At 39.6% G+C, this 10584-nt stretch overlaps 1 protein-coding gene across 1 annotated transcript; it reads right to left on the minus strand.

Annotated features, from left to right (window-relative positions):
* Positions 1-175: 175 nt before the first annotated feature.
* On the minus strand, positions 176-10328 carry adssl (adenylosuccinate synthase, like). The gene is made up of 13 exons (XM_044042963.1): positions 10033-10328; positions 8950-9052; positions 6325-6393; positions 6020-6070; positions 5874-5940; positions 5686-5793; positions 5108-5189; positions 4587-4713; positions 4347-4501; positions 3154-3278; positions 2947-3044; positions 1509-1658; positions 176-1414 (listed from the first exon to the last, which is right to left on the minus strand). Exons 1-13 carry the CDS (start codon positions 10264-10266, stop codon positions 1362-1364), a joined length of 1422 nt encoding a protein of 473 aa, XP_043898898.1. The 5' UTR covers positions 10267-10328; the 3' UTR covers positions 176-1361.
* Positions 10329-10584: the final 256 nt, after the last annotated feature.

Genomic DNA, 10584 nt, shown 5'->3' on the forward strand with positions numbered 1-10584 from the left:
GAAATTAGAGCAAAAAAAAAAAAAATCATTTGGTATCAAACCCAAAGGATTTCAGTGTAGAGCGAAAATAAAGTAATTGGCCTCACTATTCGAATACTTTGGAGGGAATTGTACTTGAATTACAGCAGAACAGTTACATACTTTGACAAAAAAAATGCTAGAAACACAACACTGATTTATTTACACATCTTTTTATTACCCTTTGCCTATTTAAACATCCAGTAAACATGAAGAAACATTAGCATCATTTCGTCTCATATCTCAGCCACCTGATGAACGAGTGGAACATTCATTCATTAATTCATGATTTTTGGTCTCTAACAAACCACCACTGGATTTCCCAGAGGTACATCCCATCAACCATCAGCTTTTTTCTTTCTTTTTTTTATTACTAACAAACACCAACAATGAAAGTAGAATATTAAAATGATGATAAACATCAGGAGCAGAGAACACTGTGATTAAAGCAGTCAGGTTTAATCCCTTACACTTGTGTTAAAACCTGAGAGATTAATTACACTTCCTTCTCAAAAACATCCTTTTTTAAATGCAAAGATATTTACCGTGTAAAAATGACTGAAGTCATGAAACACTACACGTTAAAGTTTATTTTCATTGATCATTGCAAGCTGAATACGAGTATTTTTGCTTCATTGACAAAAGGAACAAAATGTCATTATTGTAATATGTCTTGGTGTGTTTTTATTTGCATTGAAACACTAACCAATACTGTCCTGTTACGAAAATAATATCCTTTGAGTTGATTTATTTCTTGACGGTGATTTAAAAAGCACTAAGCACTGTTACAAACACTAAGTGAGATGCATTTGTCTTCATAGTTTAAAACTGTTCAATAGAAAATTATACTGATCATATTGTGGTTTCCAAATCATTCCCCACCCACATCTCTTCACAAAATCTAAAAATAATCTCTCACTTTATTGTGATGTTCCTTTAACTATTATGAAGGTGTTTTTAATTGTTATTCAAATATATTGTATGTAAAACCACAAAAAAAAAAAAAAACAATCGCATTGTGACCAGATGTCAGTAAAGGGTATTTGCCAAATGCTAAAAAAATAAACTGTGTGCTTTTCTGGGTAATGGAATAAAGAGGGACTGATCCATTTGTACCAGGTTTTAAAAATGAACATATAGAAAACTCAGTTGTGGAATGCATAAATTATAGCTAGAGAACAATTGCTGTAAATGTGAAATACAAGCAGCGACTAAAGGTTTGACAAATAGCCTTGCTGGTGATAGTCCAGGATAAAGTCTGTATAGTTTAAACTCCTCTGATAATCCTACGAATACCTGAAGTTATCATGACGTTGAGGAGGAGGAGAACTACGGGTGTGTGATCAAAACAGTTTGACCATGCTCTCTCTGGACTTGCCCACTCCAACCCACTTCACTGAAATGAGAAAAAAAAGAAAGGAAAAATTTAGACAAAACTAACAAAACACTTCTCCATTTGCATATTTATCTTAAGGGGTTTGTTTTCAAACCTGGCAACTGCAAGAAGTTCTCAATGAAGTGGATGTAACCCTGAGCCTGCGGCGGCAGCTCATCGAAGCTGCGGGCTGCCTCCGTGCTGCAGCACCAGCCAGGCAGCGTCTCGTAGTCCACGGTCACCCGCGTCAAAACGTCCATGTTTGCTACAACAGAGGCAGATCGATAACAAGAGTGAAAACAAAAAAAAAACAATTACAAAACGTGCGGAGGGCGTGGTAATGAAGCTTCAGTGGGATGGTGTGTGTAAATCAAGCTTCAAAATAATTTATCCATGTTCGCACCGAGCTGTTGTTTCTGCAGCAACAGCCGTGTGTGATATCAGTCCAATAGTCAAAATGGCACATGATGCCATTTTTCCCCCTCGTCCTCATAATTTAACCGTATCTTTGTGTTGCGCTTGACGTGCATGGGAGGGTGCGTTATAATTTGCATCCGAATTATTCGCATTTTTGTCCCATCTGGTGTGCAAAGACCTTTAGAACTATACGTGCTTTCACATCAGAGTCCCCAAAAGTCTCTAATAACATCAGAAAATCACTAGATTTGACGCTAGTCGATTTTTTGAAAAAGAGTCACTAGAGGGGTCAGAATACTCACTAAAAGACTAAGTTGGCAACACTATTTGCCGGATGACAAGCCAGACAGAAAGTCAGCCACCATTACAACATTAAAAGCGTGTTTTTTTAGAATAAAAGCCCCCGTTTTTGTAATAACAAGGTGGACACATTTATTTGCTCTACTTTTCAGTGCAGCGCTAAGCCAGCAGCCCAGAGTATCAATGTGGTGAGCTTTACCTTTTAAAACTTGGGACGGCACTCAGTATCAGTATCATTTATCAACCTGATCATGAAAACCAGTCAGTTCTGACTACTGTATGTTTCAGCCCCTTGTACTACCCACAAACAAACAAAACATATTTTTTTTGTCAGGACAGAGACAAGCAGCACCAGATCTGCTGAAATATAGATTTTTTTTTTCAAAAGCCTTAAGATGTTGCATTTCCTGCCAGTAAAAGCTGACCCATGTAAAATATGACATTACAGAGAACATTAAAGCTGTAGTCAATCACTTGTGTAAGTAGCAGCTCTGAAAATGTTACATTATATACATAATTGTGATTCTGCACGTAAATCATTTGTAGACAGTTAATATAATTAAGAAATTGTATTTTTAAAGACATTTTAAAATGGCACATACCCACTTTTTCTTATCAATTTCACAAACAAGAGTATGTATTAATATTGATATCAGCCCAATAGTCATTTTAGATCTTTTAATGTATTTTAATCTATTCTTCTCCCATAGAGAAATACAAAGCCCACAACATGACTCAGCTAAAATGCTGTTGCTGACAGCACGTCTTTGTCTGTTATTTTCCTACAATGAGCAAAAGAAAACAATACATGAAACACTGAAGCAGCAATAACATACCAGGGAAACTTGGCAGAGGTTCTCCATCAACTTTATAAGCCACACCAACTTTAATCTCAGGCAGAGTGTCCAAAATGTCCAACTTCGTCAAGGCAATTCTAGAACGAAAAAAAACAAAGAAGTCACTCTTCAACTCTACTTTACTTAAGTTTAAACTCCAATAACATGAGCAGGTGATGACAACAGTGATGTGCGATGGTTCCTTACGCAGAGAAGCCGTTGACCATGTGGGCGTATCTGACCAAAATCAGGTCCAGCCAACCACAGCGCCTCCTCCTGCCTGTTGTCACACCAAACTCCCTCCCTCTGGACTGTAACAGGTCCCCAGTCTCCTAAGACACAAAGAAACAAACTCTGTCAGCTGACTGCAAAGCTGTTTGTAAAGACAATTTACAAACAGCAAAAACCTTCACACTGTTTTAGATTCACATTGACAGATACTTTTATTTCTATTTCTTGTTGTGAATGTCATTCAAGCTGCTGAGCACAAGCACATCCTCTTTGGTCAATGACTGAGCAGCTACACCACAGAGGTTGAGGGCAATGCAATCTTGGAGCCCATCAGCTAGAACGTCTGGCAATAAATTAGTGTCTGAGGTCACTGGCCACTATTTTGGGGTTTTCCATGTAGACAGCAGCTTTGTGACCATTCAATCTGAGCAATAATGGAACTGTGGCTTTTGTCTACTCTATTAACAGCTGTCTGCATATAAAGAGATGATACATTTCAAAATGTTCCACCTCTTTTGCTTTCCACTCAGACTTTTAACCTGCGGGGATCCCTGGACCCCACGCCTGCTCAAATGTGATTGGTCAAGCCCAGAAAAACATACAGGATCTGATTATAGATCTAACCGATAAGCCAGAACGGTCCAAAATCTACCAACCGCCTCACTTATTTCAATATACTAATAAGGGTTAATAAAAATTTGATATGGTCAGATGTTCAGTGTGGTATTATATCTTTTATAATATAATATTTTCAGTTTCAGATGTGTTCATGTGACTTAGAACTTACGTTGTTTTTAAAGCAGAACTACGCAGTATTTTTACTGTAATTTAACACCTTTGAGCTGTGACGGTTAAATGGCTTGTTGTGGGGAGATTAGGGCTTGTCTCTACTCGCCCTACTGTCTGTTAGCGGAAAAAAAACAGCCTTGCAAAATCGGAGTCAGTGTAGTCAACTCGGAGTCAACAGAATCAGGAGGTCTCACAACAAACATGAATTGCTTCAACAATCGTCTTATTTCCAAGTGCATTATTATTCATTTAGGATTTTATGGATGTGTATGACATGGACTCCAGTTTTCCTGACATCGAAATCTGTTCAAAATGCAAACTATGTGTACAAAAATAGTCTCTGATCAATAACATGTCAACCTAATATGTTTACTACTCACATTATTCTGCTCTGTTGGGAAAGCACCAACGCCCACCCGGGTTGTGTAGGCTTTGACGACACCGTATACTCGGCCGACGTATGATGGGGGCACACCGAGACCAGTGCACACTCCTCCCACAGTGCAGTTGGACGACGTCACAAAAGGATACGTCCCTGTGAAAATAAACTTGTGTAAACCTGGGAACTGAAATCACATCCGTCCGCCTTCATCATGAACTCCAGAGCCCTAAACACTCACCAAAGTCAATATCCAGCAGAGCAGCATTGGCTCCCTCCACCAGGATCTTCTTACTGGGTCCATTAAGAGCTTTGTGCATGAAGTACACACCATCCGTCACAAGAGGGCGCAGTCTCTCAGCATATGCCTGAGAAAAGGGACAATTGTAAACACAAAAAATACAGTTCAGACATTTACAGAAATTGTAGTTTTAAGGGATTTATAATAAGGGATTTATTTAAACTCCAGATGAGACTGGGATTACACACCATTTTAATGATATTTAACTACTAGAGAAATTTAACTTATAAAATTTAACCATCATTGTAATATTATCACCTTCTATTGTTTTTAAAGCTGCACTGCAATAGCAATTCTTCTAAACTAGGATTACACATGCTTTTGACAATATACACAACACTTAAGCCCAGTCACAACAACAACAACAACAACAGCAGCAACAACAGCAGCCCGGAGCTGAATGGAACTCAAAATATCTTTTTGGGATATGTGTTGGTGTCACTCTTGGTTTCAGTCCTTACCTTTAGCTGTTTCAGTTCACCATCAATGTCAATTTTAAGGTTTGGATACATGTTCAGGAAATGCTCTGCCAACACACGAAACCTGGATGACAAGAGATTAAAGGTCACTCAGTTTATGCAAACTCATTATAATCTGTGTGCAGCAAACACAGCAACATAAAGTCATGCACAGAACAGACTGAATGTTGCCATTAGAGTAGGGTGGCAGCAGTTTTCATAGTTCAACAGCCATGTGATGCCACCTGCTGGCAACAGAAAGTACAGTGATGCTCAGCATGACAGAGTGGACAAAAATAATTATTCTAAAACATCTCATGTCTACAGGGACTAGAAACTAGAAATGTTTTGATAAAGTGTGACCTAAATTATATGGAAAGATTAATATCTTGAGATCTCATTACAGCAGCTGAGCTGCTCCAAAATGAATAGAAAAACACATGAAAGAGCACACACTAACAAAAGATCAATATACTAACCCTTAATTCAATTGGTGATCACTTAATATTTGAGATTGCAAATGATAAAGCAACATGAAAAAAAAAATCAATGAAGATGAAAGATTTAATTAAAATACTCACTTGTCCTCAAAGGCCTTGAAATCTGACACGAGGTCACAGATTCGCAGACCATTACGAGCAGCTTTGGAGGAGTAGGCGGGTCCGATGCCTTTTTTAGTGGTTCCCAAACTGAAGAATAAAAGGAAAACAAACCACAATTAGCTTATCATTATTATATTTGTCATTTAACATAAATAAATGATACTTACTTTTTCCCTTCTTGTTGCTGCCGCTGCTGCTCCTGGATCCCATCTGCAGATTGATGGAAGTTGAACACTGGAAGCAGAAAAAGGAGCCGGTCAGTAACATTACGTTTCATATTCAAATGCTCCAAATGACAAAAACGCTTACTCACCAATGTGAGCACGATCCGAGATCTTTAATCTCTCCTCCCAACCTTGTAGTCCTGTTCACAATACAATAAATAACTTAATACATACACTGATAGCAACTCATCAAACAGTGGTAGTGATGCCAACGACAATTTTAATTCACACACATAAAAGGTTAGAAAAAGGAAAGAAATACATTTCGACTCAGTTAAAGCCAGGGAAAGTTTTCTATTGTCTCAGTGTTTAGGACCCTCCCGTCATTAAAGCAGCTAAATGGAATTCAGCCAACAACTAATGGATATCACGCCATCACCAAAGAAAATGTTACCTTTGCCTTTCTGCAGGTTTTTCTCCGCCTCTTCAAACAGACCAGGAAGGTGAATCACAACTCCATTTCCTAGAATACAAAATTCAACTTTTAACAATCTTAAATCACTTAATACAAATATTCAATTTAAACATGAAACTACTTATGTACTGACACATTCTCAGCACTGACTGCTTTAAGTGTACCCCCAGTTTGCTCCCTGCACCAGCTTAAGACATGTATACTTGCTCTTATAAATATGGCTACCTCATCATTAAGTTCAAATGAGCCATTTTGTGACTTGAGTTTATTAGGATCCTTTGCTTGACGTGCCCACGTGTCAGTGACTCATACAGGTCAAAATCAAAACTGTTCCTTATATGTTTTCTCATTTCCTCTTTTCGCGACAGTGGGAAAAATTAACCAGCAAAAAAGAGGAAGTTGTAGTATTAAATAAATACACAATTTAAGTAGTGATTAAATGACCACACCATTTTATTAGCTTCATCAAGCTAAAAAAATGAACACTGAGAGAACCCTGCTTTCATCAAGCTTGTAATGAATCATTTTTGAGTAACACATTTAAAAAAAAGTGCAGATTCAACTTCTTATGGGATGATTTAGCTCTGATGTTAATGTAAATCAGTCACTGATATAAATAGGGGGGACATTCAAGTTTAAGTACATTAATAAGAAGGCAGCATCCAGTGCAGGACATTCCTAATTAACAATAAAAAGGATGTACACCACACATGGGCAAAGTACGGGCTGGATGCGGCCCACAAACCAGTTTTATCTGGCTTGCAACATCCTCACGGGTTGTGACAGATCAACGTGATCAGCAGTTGTGATGACAGAAACATAAACAAAAAGGTTACCTGGTAATGAGGCAAGAGTGGTCATCTAAGTACTTTTTTCACATAAGTGTGTTTAAAGTCTAAGTGAAGTTCAATGTGTGGGGCTCTCTGTCTTACACAAACCGGCACACAGCACTGTCATTGCTCGTTTCCAATTGACGCAGATATTATTAGCTCTCGCGTTGTGTAGGTATCAAATGCACTTGCGTTCATCAGTGTACCCATGGGTGTGTTGGTCTTAAAATAAGTTGTGGTAGGGCGCATTGTTGATGCATTGATATCTTGAGTAGAGATGTTCCGATACCATTTTTTCCCTCCCGATACCGATTCCGATACTTGTGCTGTGAGTATCGGCCGATACAGAGTACCAATACCGATACCAGTGTGTTATAAAAAAAATATATATCATACTACGCCTGCATGACTGTGATATGATTATCATTGGTGGTTTGGCTCAGGTTAAACCCTTTGTAAAACATGAACAAATACAGCAAATGGACACCATTTATTTTTACCAGTGATATGTTATTTCGTTTTTCAGCTTGTACGTTTGTTTTGACTCTGGTCCAAACACCGCAGCACTGGCAGAGCTTCATGTTTCCATGACGACTGACCGGGAAAGGACGCGCGTGACTCCAGATTGTTAAAATGAGTCTCTGAAGTAACGGTAAACTTTAAAAACAGAGGCATACATACGCAAGACACAGGTACACTGGTTAGTTGTAGCGCTGCTCTTTTCGTTTAATAAACGGGCCGCTCCAGTTTGACTGTAGGCGCGTTAACGGAGCTAACTGGTAAATACTGCCAAACCGCCGACATGATGAGCTAACGTTAGCTCCTTGTCTACAGGTGTCGGGTGTTCATTTCTTCTTCACACCTCTAAAACAGCGCAGCGCAACTGTTTCAAGAGCGGCTAAGAAGAACCGTGTCAGAGCTAACGGAGCTCTAATAAATGACGCGGTATCAGATCGGTGCATGGACTCTACTACTCGCCGATACCGATGCCCACATTTTCGGCAGTATCGGAGGCATTTCCGATACTGGTATCGGAATTGGAACAACTCTAATCTTGAGGCAACTGCACCACTGACCAACAAAAACCTGGTCTAAAGTCAATAGCGCAGTTAATAGTGGTTGTTTAAACGGCGCATTAGATGCACCTGCATAGGCGAGTTCACAATGCACACACACTGCTTGTTATATACACATAAATGTGTTTCTCATCCTCCTCTTCCTTGTCAGTTATATGCAGGTTGAATGTGCAATTCCTTATCCTGTGCAGTGTAATGATGTTGATAGAAGAGAGGGTCAGTAGACAGTGGAGGCAGAGGGCACATACTCATTAGCGCTTTGCATCTCTGACTTCTGGCGCTTGTTCTTAACGTCAAACCTGAGTTGGTTCATTTCTTTTAAGGTTCCTTCAATTAAGGTTCCAAAATTTTCAGCGGATTTTTTTTATTCTGCATTCTCCACACAGTATATGTATATGTCAGGTTACATATCTCAGCTAAAATGTGGTTTTTTTTTTACAGATTGGTTGAATGATTATTATTTCTATACAAACTTTTATTTATGGCCCTTTGGTTGCTTTATTTATGTCCCTCTGGAAAAACAATTGCCCTGATGTACACTAATATACATGTATTTGACACCTGCTACAAAAACGCAGATTATCTGCTGTGGCGTTCATGTCTGCACTGATAGATATATAGTTGTATTGTTTTACTGCGATCTTTGTCACAGCATCAACTTCATGTAAGTTAGAAAAAAAGGTATTTGTGTCTCATACCAATAAAGGAGACAGCCTTCTTGTTGAGCACTCCACTGGGCAGCAAGTGGAAGTCATACTCCACTGAGTCCACAACCACTGTGTGACCTGCATTGTTTCCTCCCTGCAAACAGAGAAACAACAGTCAGCGTGCAGTAAGGCAGGTCTTAAATGCGACATATCAGAGGACGGCAGCAGAAGAACAGACCAACACTGAGGGCATTTACAACCTGTGATGTACTGTCACAATGTAAAAATAAACCTATTTAAAGATGTGTGAATAGCAAAACTATAGTGCAAAGCAGCTCATCAAGACTAGAAAAGCACTATATAAATACAGACCATTACCAACTCTTCTTCTGATTCTATTTGGTAGAAACGAGTAACAACGATAGTTAGAGGAAATGTAGTGGAGTAAATGTTGCTCGAAATGAAAACAAAGTTGAGTAAAGATACTTGAATTTTGTACTTAAGTACAGTAACGAAGTACATTACAACACTGTTCTTCATTACTTAACTGGAGTACATTGAACAACAAATGTTCTTGCTTTTAAACTCAGGCATAATAATCATTAGTTACTAATTTCACCCATTGGTATTCTTGTAGGTGACTTGTGGTGACCTGCTTTGTGTTGGTATACCATGCTTTGATGTAACCCATTAAGGCTGATGCAAACAGTGTTTCCAAGCAGCTCGAGCTACAACACTTAAAATGTCTGCTAAATGTCATCGAGTTGACGACAAAGAGCACAAAAACACGAACAACACGCGGCAGGGTCTTACATAAAGTAACAGTAGCTTGAAAATGTTCTACAGAGGTCAACGGCAGTAGTCAATACGCCGCTTGCTAACAGTGACGCGCGTTGAAACACGTTAGCAGTTCTTGCTAGCATCAATTTAGCACGTTTACATCCGGGAGGTCAGACAAGGTTGTTGACGTCGCAACCAGGTCATGAATATTTAAGAGGCGACGTTTAGCGACACCGACTTTCACTAAAATACCGTTACAGTTGGCGGTTATTTTAGCAACAGTAAAAACACACAACGTGTAAAACAGTCAGTGGGTACAAACAACTCATTTCGCTCGAGTGCACAGAACCGTACCTGACACCTGCACACAATATCCGCATCCATTGCGAGCAAGTCCACAACTTTTCCTTTCCCCTCGTCGCCCCACTGCGCACCCAGCACCACGGTCACTTTGTTCTGCGGCTCTTTGGGGATGCGCAGCGACGACTCCAGCTGAGTAGCCTCCCGCGGCCGCTTCACCACCGGCTCCCCGTTCAGTGAGGCCGCCTCGCTGCCGTTAACGTTGTCCATGGTGCTGTCTGATGCCATGCTGCTGCTGCCGCCGCTGCTACTGCTTCTGCAAACCGGAATATCGTTTTACCGCGTTTCTCTGCGTCACGGGAAGTGCGCGTCTGCAACGTAGGGCGCGCGTCACTTGCATGCGGTCGTTTCACCACAAGATGGCAGTGTATGACATGATGGAATTTAGAAATCCTGATCAAAGTCAATCTTTTTAACAGTTATCATAAAGTTTAAGGAGCAAGTGAACTGTAATGGCAAATATGCAGGAGATTAAGAACTTACAACTGCAATTGAGATCTTCGGACTGTAAAGGGCAGCATGATACCTCTCAGTGTATTTATTTTA

Source organism: Solea senegalensis, linkage group LG13 (genome assembly GCF_019176455.1).
Source record: "Solea senegalensis isolate Sse05_10M linkage group LG13, IFAPA_SoseM_1, whole genome shotgun sequence".
Lineage (NCBI taxonomy): Eukaryota > Metazoa > Chordata > Actinopteri > Pleuronectiformes > Soleidae > Solea > Solea senegalensis.